The sequence below is a fragment of the Batrachochytrium dendrobatidis genome, assembly GCF_000203795.2.
Source record: "Batrachochytrium dendrobatidis JAM81 unplaced genomic scaffold BATDEscaffold_1, whole genome shotgun sequence".
NCBI lineage: Eukaryota > Fungi > Chytridiomycota > Chytridiomycetes > Rhizophydiales > Batrachochytrium > Batrachochytrium dendrobatidis.
The window spans coordinates 3,268,574-3,284,664 of NW_006281099.1; the positions used below are offsets into that span (position 1 = coordinate 3,268,574).

At 41.2% G+C, this 16,091-nt stretch overlaps 9 protein-coding genes across 9 annotated transcripts; 4 read left to right on the top strand and 5 right to left on the bottom strand.

The window, feature by feature from the left end:
* Positions 1-1,089: 1,089 nt before the first annotated feature.
* On the bottom strand, positions 1,090-2,460 carry BATDEDRAFT_22231 (uncharacterized protein; the record flags this gene model as incomplete). The annotated part of the gene is made up of 1 exon (XM_006675443.1): positions 1,090-2,460. One exon carries the CDS (start codon positions 2,458-2,460, stop codon positions 1,090-1,092), a length of 1,371 nt encoding a protein of 456 aa, XP_006675506.1.
* A 290-nt stretch (positions 2,461-2,750) lies between these two features.
* BATDEDRAFT_22232 (uncharacterized protein) lies at positions 2,751-3,553 on the bottom strand (the record flags this gene model as incomplete). The annotated part of the gene is made up of 2 exons (XM_006675444.1): positions 2,751-3,030; positions 3,432-3,553. The coding sequence occupies 2 exons, from the start codon at positions 3,551-3,553 to the stop codon at positions 2,751-2,753; spliced, it is 402 nt and encodes a 133-aa protein (XP_006675507.1).
* Positions 3,554-4,153: 600 nt separating this feature from the next.
* BATDEDRAFT_4648 (uncharacterized protein) lies at positions 4,154-4,914 on the bottom strand (the record flags this gene model as incomplete). Its single annotated transcript, XM_006674849.1, has 2 exons — positions 4,154-4,574; positions 4,694-4,914. Coding segments are annotated over 2 exons (642 nt in total), but the record flags the coding sequence as incomplete, so codon positions are not given.
* A 1,464-nt stretch (positions 4,915-6,378) lies between these two features.
* On the top strand, positions 6,379-7,318 carry BATDEDRAFT_85033 (uncharacterized protein; the record flags this gene model as incomplete). The annotated part of the gene is made up of 4 exons (XM_006676052.1): positions 6,379-6,454; positions 6,593-6,656; positions 6,739-6,956; positions 7,052-7,318. The coding sequence occupies 4 exons, from the start codon at positions 6,379-6,381 to the stop codon at positions 7,147-7,149; spliced, it is 456 nt and encodes a 151-aa protein (XP_006676115.1). The 3' UTR covers positions 7,150-7,318.
* Positions 7,319-7,348: 30 nt separating this feature from the next.
* BATDEDRAFT_8336 (uncharacterized protein) lies at positions 7,349-8,151 on the bottom strand (the record flags this gene model as incomplete). Its single annotated transcript, XM_006674929.1, has 4 exons — positions 7,349-7,494; positions 7,565-7,682; positions 7,740-7,919; positions 8,023-8,151. 4 exons carry the CDS (start codon positions 8,149-8,151, stop codon positions 7,349-7,351), a joined length of 573 nt encoding a protein of 190 aa, XP_006674992.1.
* Positions 8,152-9,050: 899 nt separating this feature from the next.
* On the top strand, positions 9,051-12,080 carry BATDEDRAFT_85035 (uncharacterized protein; the record flags this gene model as incomplete). The annotated part of the gene is made up of 7 exons (XM_006676053.1): positions 9,051-9,875; positions 9,980-10,069; positions 10,154-10,212; positions 10,360-10,484; positions 10,551-10,741; positions 10,808-10,928; positions 11,057-12,080. 7 exons carry the CDS (start codon positions 9,051-9,053, stop codon positions 12,061-12,063), a joined length of 2,418 nt encoding a protein of 805 aa, XP_006676116.1. The 3' UTR covers positions 12,064-12,080.
* Positions 12,081-12,157: 77 nt separating this feature from the next.
* Positions 12,158-13,511, bottom strand: BATDEDRAFT_34231 (uncharacterized protein; the record flags this gene model as incomplete). Its single annotated transcript, XM_006675731.1, has 4 exons — positions 12,158-12,467; positions 12,555-12,719; positions 12,789-13,347; positions 13,410-13,511. The coding sequence occupies 4 exons, from the start codon at positions 13,509-13,511 to the stop codon at positions 12,268-12,270; spliced, it is 1,026 nt and encodes a 341-aa protein (XP_006675794.1). The 3' UTR covers positions 12,158-12,267.
* Positions 13,512-13,638: 127 nt separating this feature from the next.
* On the top strand, positions 13,639-14,786 carry BATDEDRAFT_85944 (tRNA (carboxymethyluridine(34)-5-O)-methyltransferase; the record flags this gene model as incomplete). The annotated part of the gene is made up of 6 exons (XM_006676054.1): positions 13,639-13,787; positions 13,854-13,949; positions 14,036-14,126; positions 14,231-14,365; positions 14,451-14,587; positions 14,660-14,786. The coding sequence occupies 6 exons, from the start codon at positions 13,639-13,641 to the stop codon at positions 14,784-14,786; spliced, it is 735 nt and encodes a 244-aa protein (XP_006676117.1).
* Positions 14,787-14,867: 81 nt separating this feature from the next.
* BATDEDRAFT_29345 (uncharacterized protein) lies at positions 14,868-16,091 on the top strand (the record flags this gene model as incomplete). Its single annotated transcript, XM_006675574.1, has 4 exons — positions 14,868-14,958; positions 15,272-15,534; positions 15,713-15,966; positions 16,055-16,091. The coding sequence occupies 4 exons, from the start codon at positions 14,868-14,870 to the stop codon at positions 16,089-16,091; spliced, it is 645 nt and encodes a 214-aa protein (XP_006675637.1).

A 16,091-nucleotide genomic window follows, 5' to 3' on the forward strand; every position in this document is an offset into this window, starting at 1 on the left:
GGTTGGAATATTTTTATACATTATTGCTGTGTTGATGCCGCATATCAGGGACAAATGTCGGCATTAATATAGGGCTGGGATATCTAACCCTAAAAGAATCAAGGTTGATAATGCCTGAATGCTTGGCTTGAATTAAAGTTGGAAATCCTATATTGACTACCACAGTTGTGTCAATTATTACATCTTCACTTATGACCCTGATGTCTGGTGACCCTTTCAATCACTATACAGGGTACAATCGCTTAGCTACAGTCACCGCATAACACCAAGCCTGTCGACTTTCTGTTTAGTCAATATGCGGCCCATCAAACTGAATCGATGATTTGTCCGCATCAACAGTTGTCGATAGTTTAAATTGCCACTCAATTTGGACATCAATGTATACAATCAACTCACATCTAGATTATATTGTGATGAACAATCCAATATGAATGCATTTATTTTCCACCTAAATGATCCAAGAATGAATTTGTATCCACGTAAAATGGAACTAAATATAAATGTCAAAATACATAATAAACATCCAGTACCATACAATCATTGGTGTCAAACTCACTGGATAATACTGCTTTCTAAACCTTTTAGTCTACTGTTCTTTCTCTTGACGATTGGCATGGAAACAGCTGTTGCATTGCTGAGAATGTCATCTTGACTCACTTAAACTAGGATGCGAATGTATCTGATATTAAAACACAATATGGATTGTATTGACCGCATCAAAACAATCCAACTCAATATCTAGATTACAATACATGAACCTGGTTTCAATCTTGTCGATTGTACAATATATGGCTATACAAAAAGTGATCATCTCCATTCAACCACCACCAATCTGACTATGTTGTATGATGAACGTTGTGTTTATTGAAAAATTCAAATGGTCTATTGAAGTAGCAGTCAATGTCTAGTATGAAAGCGCAACGAATATTTAGCCATTGTATATTCTGAAGCAGAATGGACACGGACTGCAGGATAAATTACAAGTTTCCAGTTTACGTGAATACCGCCGTAAGTTGAATAATGAAAATGAAGGTCGACGGAATGGAAACACCGAGCTAATGAAATGGGTAATAGAATCTGAAAGTGGTACTAAGTAATTAGACTACCGACAGACAACAAGTTCTTTGGTGAATGCACAGGGGATATGTCACTGTCATAGAAGGAAGTCCGACGAGAATGTGTTGGGTATTGCTGTTGATTTATAGTGGGTTCTTGATGCTGTTGAGCATGGTTAGTGTGCTGGTGTGGATTCTGATAGTTTGACCTGTATTCCCACGATCCATCTGTGGTGACAAGTGCAGTGTTGGCAGAATACACATTGGCAACATTTGGCTTTAGAGTGGGTGCCAACAAACGACCATGAGTGTTGTTGGGTGTGTGCATTGGACCTTTAAGATTCAGCTGTTCCGACTTTACCCTTGTATGTGATGCATGTGAATGCTGAGCCTGTTGTGCAATGCTAGATTCGGGTGAGGACGTGCAGTGTGAATGCCGTGGTCGTTGATAGGGATGATGAAGGTGCGGATGCGGATGATCGTTGGCACTGGTTGGACTATATGCATAATCAACAGCCGAAGCCGCATCAGTCTGAGGGTATCTATCCACTAACTGAGTCTCACTAAACGGCGGCGATCTTTCTTCAGACACATTACTAGTGCCTTCATATTGACTCAATCTTGATTCCAAATCTCCAATGAGCATCTCAAGACTCTTGATATAAGTAACTGCACTTTCCAACAACACAATCTTTTGGGTGGAAGCCATACTGGCACAAGATGGAATAACCGCCTTGAGTTCATCCAACTTGACTTTGATTCTCTCTCGACGCTCTCGTTCTACCGCACAATGCACCACTCGCCGCAATGCTTCCTTGTCATCTACTGTACTACTTGTTTTTGCTGCTGCAATGGCTGCTGTCGAAACAGAGTTTAGATGTGACGAGGATCGCGCTTTAGCCCTGAGAGCTGCCAAAGAACGAGGACGGAGTGGTGATGTCAATAGAGTCGATTGCTGTTGGTATTGATTGTGAGGTGGCATCTGTGACCTATGTTGGGTTGGTTGGTGAAAGGTTGGTCTAGATGAATGCATTGGCTGTGAAGTGGACAAAATGGAAGATCCCTGTGAATGCAAGGTGGATGTTGCTTGCATAGGATGGTGTGAGGTCATGTTAACACTAGATCGCTGTGACTGGTTTTGTGGCAAGAAAAAGGTCTGTTGTGCTGACCCTCCTTCAAGTAAAGCAGCGTCGTTGTAGCTTGTTGGGTCAACTCGGGTGTTGCTGAGTATTCGCCCTTGTGGCTGTTCATCACTAGAGCGACTGTATAGTGCAGGAGCTGCCATTGCATGCGATTGGATTTGCTGAGTTTGAGAAAAGTGAGCTGGGCGGTGCTGCTGATTGTTGCGTTGCCTTGCAATCGTTCCTGGATTAGCTTCGTTAGATACTGACCAGGATGAAGCCATGTCAGATAAAGTCGAGTATGGAGGTGAGGGAAGCTTGTTGATTACAGATTCGGTATTATGACTGAATGGCTTGTTGGCTGTTGTGAATTGCGATGGGTTCCAGAATTGGTCCATGTAGTCTGGCAGTTGTATCGGCTTGATTTAGGGTGTAGCGAGTCAGATAGTAAGACGAATGCCTGTCGATACTTTGATCAGCAAGAGCAGTATGGATTGTGCAATATCAATTTTTTGGTGAAAATCAGGTTTCTTGAAAACGAACAGGTTTAAGCGAATATCTTGAATCTAAGCGATTATATAGCTGGACAACACAGATATCGGGACAAAGTAGAGATGGTAATGTTCCGATAGTAGTAGGGCTCGAAAACAGTCAGGGCTAGCTGCAGAAAAATAGTTAATACACAATGCAATAAAGACCGTTTTAAAATCTGCACGTTTCGACAGCAGGGGTGGTTTATAAAGAGCAGCAGTCGAGGGTCTAGGAGTAGCGAGAAACGTGCTCGGTAGGGATATCCGTAAAGTGCACATGGAACTTGAAGAAATCGCGTGTACATGTTATAGCCGATTATAATCCTAACAACACAAATACAAGGTAACACAGCATATGGATTGATGAGGGAGGCTTTAGACGCAAGACTCGAGGCATCTGTTTGACAGATTCACCATCCAACGCATTGCTAAAATGCTAGTATTGGATGAAACAGTGTTTCACTGCAAACTACCCAATTGCTCACGCCATGATACTATTTGGCGTTTCAATGTGGAATGGAATCATTACTGATTTTGAATTCAAGCAAATTGCTTTGGAGTAAACAATCTGCCTGTTAAATTTTTGCAAACCAATCAATCCATGGCTGACTGTTCTAGTAAATAACCAAGACCTGGCCAGCAATGCTTTGTCAGCGAGGACCGGCATCACACACTGACCCTTTTCAACATCATGCAGTACTTACACATGTTACGTGCTCATTTACTCAAGTAATGCCATTTCAGCCAACGGATACACACTGCAGGGGTCTCTATCCAAACCTCTTGAATTCATCTTGACGTGAATCAGCCAGCCCACATCATTGATTATTACCCTTAATTTAGCCATTCAATGCAGCACATGTTATCCACCTGATTCTTCACCAACACATTTGTACAATTGTCAGTGAGCTGTTCACGTGCACGTCGACTGGATTGACTGTCCAACCATAAACAGTATATTTACTTGTGATGTCATGCGGCTAAACTTCCCGAACCAGTGCATTAGGCGGCTGGCTTGATCATTTTAACGGATTTTATATAAATCCCATTCAATTGATTCAACGAGATCATATAAACAATAGGTTCAAGTGGATGCAACCAATTGTATATACTCAGTGTATTGAATATTGTCATGCTATTCGATTGATACGCTCAAACAATATTGTTTATTTCAACGTGATGGTAGTAATGGTGGAGCAGTAGTATTGATAGTATTGGATGTATTGATAGTATTCTAACAAATTGATTGCAGACCTAGTGAGGCCAACACAGATAGTCCAGCCACAAGGCTTGCAGTAGTTGGAGACTGACCAAGTATACCAGCAGACTTGGAATTTGGGCCAGTATTTCGGTTGGTAGGAAGTGCAATCTGTGATCCAGTCTTGCGACCAGTGTTTGGACCCACTGCAGGAATAGGAACAGATACTACTGAGGTGTAGGGATTGGTGCCAAGACAGGTAGAAGCAGGCTGGATTTGGAATTTAGCATCGTATACAAGCTGTAATGCTGGAAGAGTCTGAGCCGCCGACTGCGGATATAGATCGTGCTCAAGCGACATGAATCCTGTGGATGTGGTTCCAGCTGTTGCAATCCAATTGGTAAAATTACCAGTAATCCATCCAGCCTGGAATCCAGAGTTGGGATCACCCAGATTCCAGTCAAAAGTGTCTCTGTTCCATAGTAATGGAGTCAGATTCATACTTTTTAAAACAGCTCGTACTCGATCGTCCATATCGCCAAATGGTGGTCGAGCATAGGCAGGACGTGCACCTGTCACTTGTTCGATAATTTGAAGTCCCCATTCAAACTCCGCAACAATCTGCTCATTAGTCTGCGATGTTAAAAATCGGTGGCTCCAAGTATGCGCGCTTCAAATCGTCATTAATTACAATCAGATAAACTATAATCAGTAACTAAATATCTCAGAGTTGGCGCAAAGTGAATATTTAGCACATTTTGTGCTCAGTCGAAACAAGGAGCAGCTCACCAGATCTGATGGCCTGCGTCGTATGCTTGTCGGAGAATCTCAGGCCTAGCAAGTACTCTAGAACCAACAACACAAAACGTTGCTTTGACATTGAGTTTGGCCAACAGAGCCAGCAATGCTGGAGTATCCGGGCTTGGTCCATCATCGTAGCTCAGAGCCCAAGAGTTGTGTTGAGGACATGCAACGGCGTCAGTAGGTTGAGTGCAATTAAAGCATCCCCAATCGCAGCTTGAATTAGTAAGTGGACAAGGTCCGATCTCCATAGAATTCATGGGCAGTTTAACTGGAATTGTGTTTGGAATCTAGATATTGAGCATAGGTAAAATTGGTAGTCATTCAAAATGCAACATGTGCGCACATGTTAATTTACAAAATATCTCGATTATTTACTGTAATATATATTAGGTAAACATATGCAGATACTTACAGCAGCAATATTGTATTTGGTATTCCATGTAGCATTAATGGGAGGTGGAACATCAGCAGCAGGATAGGCACTGAAATCGTAGCCAGAAATAATAAGCGGTGCACTTGCAGCCACATTTACCAAGCCAGAGCTAGCGATATTTGTGGAAGGATGACAGTAAACCTCTGGGACAAAAGTAAGGGCTACAATACCAACACCCATTGCAGCTGCATAACGAGTCAAACGTTTAATAGATTGTAACAGTGTCATTTGAAAGTCGAGCGGAGGTTAGGAAAGTCGACTATAGAAACGAGTAATGAATCTTGACATTTATTGCAAAATTTCATTAGCGAGAATGTTGCCAAATCAAATGATCATTACGGCGGCGATACAACCATTGCTGCGTTTATGGATTTTACGGCTGTGTTCACGTAGAATGAAATATTAAATAAGGATACCAACGTGATGAACGGTCAGTCTCGTGGAATGGTTGGTATCAATTCTCACCAAACTTATTAAGCATTGCGTGCTTTTGGACTTGCTAACAAAATCCACTGATCTTTTTCTGTCCGTTTCAGTGGATACAGCTGAACGAATGTTCAAACTGCAGTTTCAATATATCTGATATTCTTGGCATGGGGTGATTGACATGTAAACAACAGCTGCATTCCTGAAATGTACAATCATTTCTTGAACTAGAGCACAAACGTATCCGTGATATTTAGGATACAACAGTTTCAATAGAAAAAGTAATCCATTTCCAATAACAACATGTAACGATTGTTTATTCCAAAGCAAAATAGAGTCGTTGCAAGATCAATACGAAACTATAGTATGTATTATATGAGCATTGTTTTAAATGATAAATGGTTAATATTCGTTGCGCTTTCTTGATTGAGACTGACTAGTTGAACATTCTCAAAGCAGTCATTGCAGGATAGATACAAGAGTGTTTTGTTTTATATGAATCCAGCTGTAAACTAGCATTTATTCCCAGCTGGGGTTTCAGATTAGCTTAGATTGGTCTTTTATTTTCAAACCATGCACGCTCGCTTGACAGGACAGCAGATAATGTGGGCTGTCTCTGAAAATAACTCGCCGAGTATCACCAAGTGCATTTCCAGCCATGAATTGGCCAGTGTCTCAACGAGTGTCTCAACGAGTGTCGAATTAGATCTGGACTTGAGCGTCCAACACTTTGTAACCACGTGGCACTATCTCTTGCTGCAGCACAACCACAATTCTGGTCGAATTTCTACTTTCACTCCAATAGCTACAAATGACTTTTGTTGATGACCTCAAGAGTGGCAAATGCGCCATCTATGGACAGTTTACTGCTATACTGACCTTTCTCTGTAAGTATACTGGTGTCCGAGTCATTCGAATATTTTGAAAATCACTCGCTATTGCTTACCCTGGTTCAATCTCAACTCTCCCCAGTCCTGCCGAAAGTAGATACTCGAGTTGTTTGCTAACAATGCTCTTGTAAATAGTCCTTGTGATTTTTGGCTTCTTCAACTTGGTCTCATCACTCATCATCTTTTCTATTCTTGGATGGTAAGCAATTCTAGTTTACATAGCACTCTGTAATACTCTTGATATCCACCAGACCTTTAGTTGATCAGTTCATCTTCAATAGGGTCTTTGCTGGCATTGTTTTCCTTGTTGAAATGCCTTTTTGTGCAAAGTGTTGTGCAAATGATAATCTTAAACGAGTCTCGGACTTTTTTCAGGCCAATCAGTTCAAGGCATGTCTGTATTTAGTTTTTAGTATCGTTCTTTGGTGCTCTATTCGTGTACAGGCATCCACTATTCTTGTTTCCGCTACGTTCATGACGTTTACCACTGCCTTTTACGGTAAGAATTTGAATTCAAACCAGACACTGTGCCATACTGTGGTTTGCTTTGTTGCTTAGATTCTTGTTGGCTAACCATGATGATCGGAATTCCAGCCATTGCTGCGTTGAGGCACGAAGATCCTGCCAAGAGTTCAGTCAATGGTACCAATTTGGCTGTCCAAGCCACCTCCACCTTTGGTGGACGAGTTTAATTTATATAGTTTCAAATTCGGCTCAGCAATGGAACAGTTTTTGCTTTTATCCCTGTCTACCCTTTTATTGCTGCTACAAAGCAGCCATATCTTTCTAAATACAAAATCAGCCTGGTTGAAAAAGTCTTGAATTTGCATCGTATCTTGCCAATATAATCTCAATAAACAACCACGGTTCAAGATATCTGTTTTATTAGTTTCAGCGAGATCTCCGCTGAGAAGGAATATGCCTGTGTTCACGGCTTGCATTCTTCTTGCGCCGTTTTTCAAGTACTTTGTCGAGATCCATTCCCTTTTCAGTGAGTGACTTGAACTTGTCTACCAATTGACGTCGTTTCAACTCGGCTAAGGTTTGCAATTGAAAGTTAGTACATTAACCCCGACTGAAATCAACAGTATCCAACTTTGAACTCACAGTTTTTGAGGAAAAAGGGTGTCTTGCCCTGTTGCACCTTGGCACTTTCAGTTTTGCGCCATTCTCGCTTGAGTTTTTGAGTCTTTTCCTTTATTTCGTTGGTGGATAGTCTTGAAACCTACTCAAGCATTCATTAGCATGTCAAACTGAGCGTATAAACCTCAAATCTGTTTACCTTGCTTGTCATGGTTTTTTGAAGTTGGGCTCTTCGTTCCGAATTGGGTTCATTTTTGATTTCGTCTTTAAGCATGGCTATCTCACTACGTTCGTAGTCGTCAATAAATCCATACGATCGCTTAAACAGACCCTCGTTGAGTTCACCCGTATACGCTTCAAACCGAGGATCTCTCACTGCCTAGATGGTAACATTTTCATGGTTTTCAAAAAGCAAGTTTTAGCTTACAGCATGATAATAGTGATTGAATCGTTGCAAACCTTGAACCAGCTCAAGACATTACCTTTTTAGAAACCTCGACAACTCGTCTCTTGCGTGTAACCGGTCTTTTTGATGTGATTTCTGCTGGCCTAAATGACAGACATGAGTTGAAACAGTAAAACAAGAATGCAATCCATTCATTATCAAACATACATGTTCTTATTCTCCCGTTTCTGTTTCTTGAACCGAGGTTTTTCAGACATGCTCTCTTGAGTATCTTGTTGTCGACCAGCATCGTCTTTACTTTTCCAAGTCTCATTGTCTGAACTATACTCGGATTCAGAAGTATCATCACTGGATTCGGATCCATTTGAATCATTATCAGAGTGATCATTAGATCCAGATGTCTCATCGTCATGTTCTACATCGCTTTCAGAATCATTCATATCGTCTGATTCGTCACTGTCTTTTCTCTGTCGTTTGGTTCTCACAGTCGTGCTCTGAGATGGCTCGAGTGAATCTGCTTTACTAGATACTCGTTGATGTTTGATTGAGCCTATTGCACTCTCACCAGACGACTTGCTCCATATTTTATTAAAAGTCTTTTGACCAACAGATTTCCTGACACTCAAAAGTTCACCGAATGAAAGCCCAGCCAACATATTCTAACCCAATCGTTGTGAGTACAATATACAACGAAACACTTTAAATGCAAAGTTGAACAAGTCGACTTACTCTCTCAACTGTTGGTTTGGCCGACTTATTAGACAGAGTATGACTGGATGCATTCGATTGTGATTTAAATGGTTTTATCTTTCTAATTGGGTCTTCATCTCGTTTCATTGAGTGGTTGAAAAGTATTGGAAAAAGTTTTTTGAATTCGGTTTAAAGCATCCAAGTCTCTAGTCACGACGTATTGCTTCAATGGGATCTGATTAGGACATGTTGATCAAACAGTACAAGAAATTGGTATGATCATCAGATTAAATACCACAGTGAATTCATGCAACTCGGATTGATACTGCAAGAATAACAAGATTCATTGGTGTGGCAAGTCAAGGTCGCCAATTTTGAATTTGCAACTTCACCTTGGATAATACAGGCTAGAGCATGGCTGGTCCAAGACAACCAGGCCAAGGCCGTCAAACCAAACAGCAGCTTCAAAAACAGCAGCAGCTTCAACTGCAACAACATCAGCTTCATTTGCAGCAGCAGCCATTGCTACAGTTACAACAGCATTTATTTGCTCAACAACATATGCGGCTTCAACAGCAGTTGCAGCAACTACAGCAGGGACAGATCGAAAATGAATCTCCAGCTGGTGATGACAACGACGAAGAAGATGAGGAAGAAGAAGATCAAGGTGATGGCGAAGAAGAAGCCGAGGACGAGGATGAGGAAGCTGAAGAGGCAGATGAAGATGAGGACGAAGAGGCAAATAATGACGAAGAGGACAACGAAGTAGAGGATGGAGACGAGGATGAAGCCACTACTACTGCCAACGATGGCGATGAGTTTCTCTCAATGCTGGAAGACAGAAAACCCGACCAAGTGCTAATGCAACGCAATGCCAACGGATCACAATATAGTACTGCTCACTCGGACAAAGCCGAGACGGATGACCCACTTGCACAACTACAAGATCTGTTGGATGATGTGAACAGTGCTCCACTTCCAAGTACATCCGACAGTCAAGGAACATTGCCTTCCACAAGTGCCAAATCTACCATAAAAGGTTCTGCTGCCAATCCCTTTATGCTCTCTGGATCACAGTTTATGCAATCGCAGCAGTACTATCAACTGCAGCTTCAACAGCAACAACAGCGGTTGCAGCAATCCCAAGCAAAACAGAAACAGCAAAACTTACAAAGCTCCAACCTCCATCCAGATCTAATGCTTCTGTTGAACAAAATACCTGCCGATAAGCATGACTATGTAGTTAAACTGTATCATCAATTACGGGCAAGTATAGCCAGGATCTGTTTTTTATTTGCAAGGCTTGAGTTGAATGCTGATGCTGATTACTTTTAAACATCTAGGCTAAACAAATTAACGAAGAGCAGTTTATTAGCGAGTCCAGTTCGTTGATTTCTACCTCGTCACTAATGAACCAGTCTTCCGCGTTAAAGGTAGATTTTGCTTTTATGATCTGCCAAGACCATTTTGATCCTTTGGCTTAGTTTTGAAATGCATCAATTCATTTAATTTTCTAGGGGCACGGGGATTCAGATTTATCCAACTCGAAGCGCCATGGGGATAATTTTGCGTCAACGTAGGTTAATTGATTTGTCGCTCATTGTTGCTATGCATTTTTAATTATTGCCTTGGTTTAGCAGCCAATGAGCTCACGTTTTCATGTTTACTCACATGTGAAATGATGCTACTTGAATTTCAACTGTATTACAATTGAGAACTGTAGGTCAAAAAGATTCAAACATGATGCCAAGAACCAAGCATCACTGCAGCAAGCACAGGCTCAGTTATATTCTGGAAACTCGCAAAAGGCATCTCAGCAATACCAACCTGCATGGATGAAAATGAATGGTAATGCTACTTTGTTGCTGATAACACTTTTTATGTTGTCAAATCTAATGATTTTATTGGTATTAGCCATGACTGCAAATGCTGCATACAATTCAGGATCACGTCGAAGTATCAGCACGCCTGGTGTATCCATGTCATCAGTCAAATTGCAAATACCTACAGCAAACGCTCCAAAGTCCAAGGCCGAAGTCGATGTCACAAAGATGGATGTCGAGGGCATGATGGATGTGACAAGCTATGCCGGAGTTGATTTGCGAGTAAATTTTTTGCTTAAACTTTGCAAATCTTTGCTGTATGTGTATTAATTGTCAACTTATTTGTAGGAGGAAGAGGTTGCCATGACAGATACGTATGGAGCGCAAGGTCAATTTATGGCACTACCTGGCTTGCAAGAGCCACCAATGTTAAACCTTTCGGTTCTTGACAAGCTTATCAAGGATTTTGGTAAGTTGAATGAATCCAGGAATCTACTCATGATGTATTGTAAAGTACATTTTTGTATAATAGTGAAATGTATTGTTTGTAAATTAAACCACGCACTCACCTCAAAATTTTGGTCTTGGTGTTTTCAGCTATTAAAACAGCAGGTATATCCAATATCGACCCAGCATTTTCTAGATTGATTTCTCAGGCAACACGGGTGTATATTTTAAACTTTCTCCACCATATGCGAGCCATTTCTCAGCATAGATCTGGCGCAAATTTTGAAGAATTTCTTGCTACTGAGCGCGAGTTAGTGTCTAGTCATATTACTATGGAGGTTCTTCCCATTGACGATGTAAAATCAGAGATTGCAGTGTTTGAGGAACATGATAGAAAAGAAGAGGAGCGTATGATGGCTTTGCTGGGTCCCGTTGTAACCGATGCAGGCGATGGAACAGGAGAGGGCAATGATACGGCATATATAAACATCGCACCTCCTGTCACTGGAAATCAAGCTGCAACTACTAATGATAATGCCACTAATACATTGCTGGATATCAAAAATGATAAACCCGAGGGGGATGCTGCCTTTTCCACATTGAAATCTGATTCGGCATCTACAGCAATTCAATCTACAAATGGGTCTGCAGCCGTTACTGGAGAAAAACCATCATCTGTCGGTGCTACTGCATCCACATTTACTCCGACTGGAGCATCCGTACCTGTAGCGGCACAATCCAATTCTGATCTTAAATCCACTGCACCAAAGGAAAAGGAAAAAAAGTATAAGCGTATATCCAAACGTGATATGCCTGAAGCCATCAAAAACAAAAACATTAACAAGACAGCCTTAATGGCAGCTGGAGGTGCATTAAAAAGCTGGATGTTACCGAATGCAAGTGCGTCATCTCGATCCGATGGAATCCGTGTTGCATCCGTCACCACGGGTGTAAGTGGTACCATAAGCAATACAGGTGAATCTGCTGGAGGTGTTGGGGATGCTAGCGATAATACTGCACGCAGCGGAATTGGTGCTGCTACAGTTCATCGAGCATCTAAACGAATCATGCTTAAAGATGCACTGTTTTCGCTTGAGCAGAAACCCATGTTACGAAAGAGTGCTTTGCTTTACAAATGGCTAGCAAATGTCAAATAAACTACTCTTTTTTGAGTATCAAAGCACATGTCTGTTTAATTTGTTTGGAAACGTTGATTGAGAAATCCCAGTGTAAATTCACGTTAGTTATAATCTAGATCCAAGTACCGTTCATGTTTTATTAAAAGGCAACCAGCATCCTTATAAATGTGTGACATTCATCCATTAATGAAAGCTACACAGTGATCAAGAAATTCGTATAGGCTAGTTTAAACCGAGTTTGTTGACCATGGCAAGTCCAGCCTTGGACCCATTTGGTCTGTTGAGCTGCTTAGAGATAAAGTGGCCAGTAGTTGCCAAGGCCTGCATGTCCACTCCAGTATGCATGCCTAAACCATGCAGCAAATACACAACATCTTCTGTGGAAACGTTTCCGGTTGCACCCTTGGCATACGGACATCCTCCTTTAATACATTACAACACGCATGTTTGAGATCAGAACACGCCAAACACAACTTATTCCAATGCAACAGAATTTAAAAACCCCTTACCAAGACCAGCGACAGAACTGTCAATCACACGAATACCCATCTCAATGGATGTCAGAATGTTTGCAATTGCTTGGCCATATGTGTCATGACAATGCATGGCTAGTTTTTCGATTGGAACGACTCGAGATACGGCCTCGATCACAGTGCGGATCTTGTTTGGAGTAGCTAATTCAAAAATAAGCTTGTATTAGTATAAATGATCCGAAACTTTAACCTAGAACAAGTATGATTTACCAACACCAATGGTGTCGCCAAGAGAGATCTCGTAGCACCCCATCTCATACATGCGTTGGGACAGCTTTGCAACAGCATCAGGATGAATGTCCATTTCGTAAGGACATCCAACAATTGTACTGACATATCCACGAACTTTTACACCTTTTTTTAAGGCAGCCTCAACAACCTGCTTGAACCTCTGAATAGATTCTTCAACAGAACAGTTGATGTTTTTTTGAGAAAAGGATTCCGATGCAGCACCAAAGATGGCAATCTCTTTAACGCCAACATCAAGAGCCGACTCAAGACCCTTCATGTTGGGCACAAGCACAGGAAAGGATACGTTTGATTTGGTAGGTACAGATGTGATCAGCTTGTAAACCTCACTGGCATCGGCCATTTGAGGAACCCATTTAGGAGAGACGAACGAAGTTGCTTCTACTGTGGGCAATCCAGCCGCAACAAGTTGGTTGATTAATGCAACTTTGATGTGAGTGGAAACGATCGTCTTTTCGTTTTGCAAACCATCTCGAGGGCCTACTTCAACGATCTTGACATAGTCTGACAAGGTGGTTGACTAGAATATTATATTGGATGAGTCTGAATTAACAAGTAGATCTTGATGCAGAATTTACTTACAGAAGTGGACAGCAAGCGCACAGACAGATTGACAGGAGTTGATTTAATATTTCCAATCGTTGAATGTGCGAGCGTAGTTCCTAGTCGCTTGATAAAGACCATACTGACTGCTGCAAACTTATGCGACAAGCAGCAACAATTCAAGTGTTGAGCAACTTTAAAGTGAATGTTACACCACGTGACCATGGATTGCAATCAACTGCGTGTGCAGTCCAATTGCATTTTATTCATGAGTTGCAACACAGACGTTGTAGCAGAAGCTACTACAGATCCTGCCAAGCTAGAATCGGAACATGTTCATGTGGTGTATGATCAAATTGCTAACCATTTTAGCGCTACTAGATACAAGCCTTGGCCTGTGGTGGATGCTTTTCTAAAGTAAATTTTAAATCATGCTCATGATTACATTGTCAAATGCAAGCTCAACATTTGTTTTTGAATTAGAGAAATGCCAGCCGGATCACTGGGTGCAGACATTGGCTGTGGAAATGGGAAATATCTTGGCATCAATCCAGATTTATTTGTGCTTGGTTCTGATAGGTCATTTACTACTGCAATCATGTCTAGTCAATGTAGACTGGACCATTATTAGAATTGGCAATGAAACTAACCGTTTTTAAATGTAGGAGTTTAAATTTGATCAATATCTGTCATGATAGAGGGTTTGAGGCAATGGTTTGTGATAACCTCTCGTTGCCTTACAGATCCAATTCTTTTGTAAGTTTAAATGATGCCAGTCCAGATTTGGTATTATCAGCCTCTAGTTTATTTTTATTTGACTGGGCAATTCAACTGATTGTGAACCATTTAAACTTTTGCAGGATTTTGCCATTTCTATTGCCGTCATCCATCATTTTGCTACACCTCAACGACGCAAAACAGCCATCAAGGAACTGTTCAGAATCTTGAGGCCAGGTGGCCGTGCGCTTATTTTTGTATGGGCACTGGAACAAGAGGTAAACACTATTACTGATGGTTGACCTAAAGCCTGTAGAATGCTGCATTGCTGATTAAAGGGCGTTTTAACAATTCGATATTTAGAGTAAAAGTAAGAGGCAGTATACTTCACAGGATGTGTTTGTACCATGGAAAATGCCTAGACGGATTTATGCCGCCAAAGTAGATGAACAAGAGAGTCAGCAGCAAACACGGCAAGATTCAGATCTGATCTACCAAAGGTGACTTGCCTTGCGAATGCATAGTGTGACTATTTTCCAACCCATTGAACCCTAAACCATGACTTTGTATAGGTACTATCACATGTTTACAAAGGGAGAGTTGGATGAACTGGCAGAGGAGGTGGCAGCAGGGAGCGTGGTTATGAGTGGATATGATTGTGATAATCATTATGTTATAATACAAAAGCCCATTCCGTGATTCTGGCTAGCTTCACATTCTTTACTCAACTCATTCATTCGACCGTTACTTGAAGCTGTGAATTGGCGGTACTATTATACAATGAATATCTTTCAATTAGTGGGCGATATGCTTCATTTGGCATCTATCCTGATTCTATTGCTGAAAATTCACACGAGCAGGTCTGCGGCTGGTAAGATATATACTGCGATGTTCTTTGATGTTGTGAGTGGTATGGGCAATGTGGCTCTTATCGCTTTGCAAGCATGCCTGTTTGATAGTATCAGTTTGCTTCTATAACGATAGCAAGCTCCTAGCTCTATACATGCCGATAATACAGTCATCCTTGTTGCTAGAATGCCACTGGCATCCATTCCTACATGAATCCAGGATATTTGTATTCGCCTATTGACGAACCATTATTTCATTGTAAATGCATCAACTCAATGAACCAACTACTGCACTATACATGGGTCTGCTTTGGTAAACTTGCCAACTGTAATCAGGCATTTCATTCAAGTCTCAGCTTCTCTATGCAATAGTGTTTTGTACACGCTATCAAGATCTGTTCTTTAGGTTTCATTCCATCTACAATACTACCATGAAGGTCTTTTTTATTGTCTCGGCATTTTTGGTGCTTTATTTGATGAAGATCCGATTCAAGGCATCGTGGGATCCACTGCTGGACACTTTTAAACTCGAATATCCAATCGGGGCTTGTGCGGTGCTTGCGTTGCTAGTTCATTACAATGGCTGGGACTACTTTGAGGTAAAGCGACACTATCTTTTCTTTTGATGTGTGGGCTATAGATTCATGACGACTAAAAGCACTTTTTGACTATTGTATAACATGAATCTGATCTACCAATGTATATATTGGTATTCATTCAACCTTTGGTCATATCCTCTGCTGTCTTGTGACAATCTATGTTCTATCCTTGGTTTAGATCGTGTGGGCGTTTTCAATTTATCTTGAATCGGTTGCAATTCTCCCGCAGCTGTTCCAGCTTTCACGTACTGGTGAAGCAGAGACGATCACATCTCATTACTTGTTTGCACTTGGTGGATACCGATTCTTTTACATTCTTAACTGGATCTACAAGTACAACACAAACCCAAAATTCCATGACTGGCTTCCTATTCTTCCAGGCATTATTCAAACCGCACTGTATCTCGACTTTTTCTACGTGTATTTCACAAAGTAAGTGTTTTTTGGATTGCAGTGGTCAATCTTTAATTCAAGCTAGTAGCTAATCCAATGAGAAACTGTTTTAATTGAATGTAAACAGAGTGCTCAAGGGCCAGAAATTCACACTGCCTGCCTGA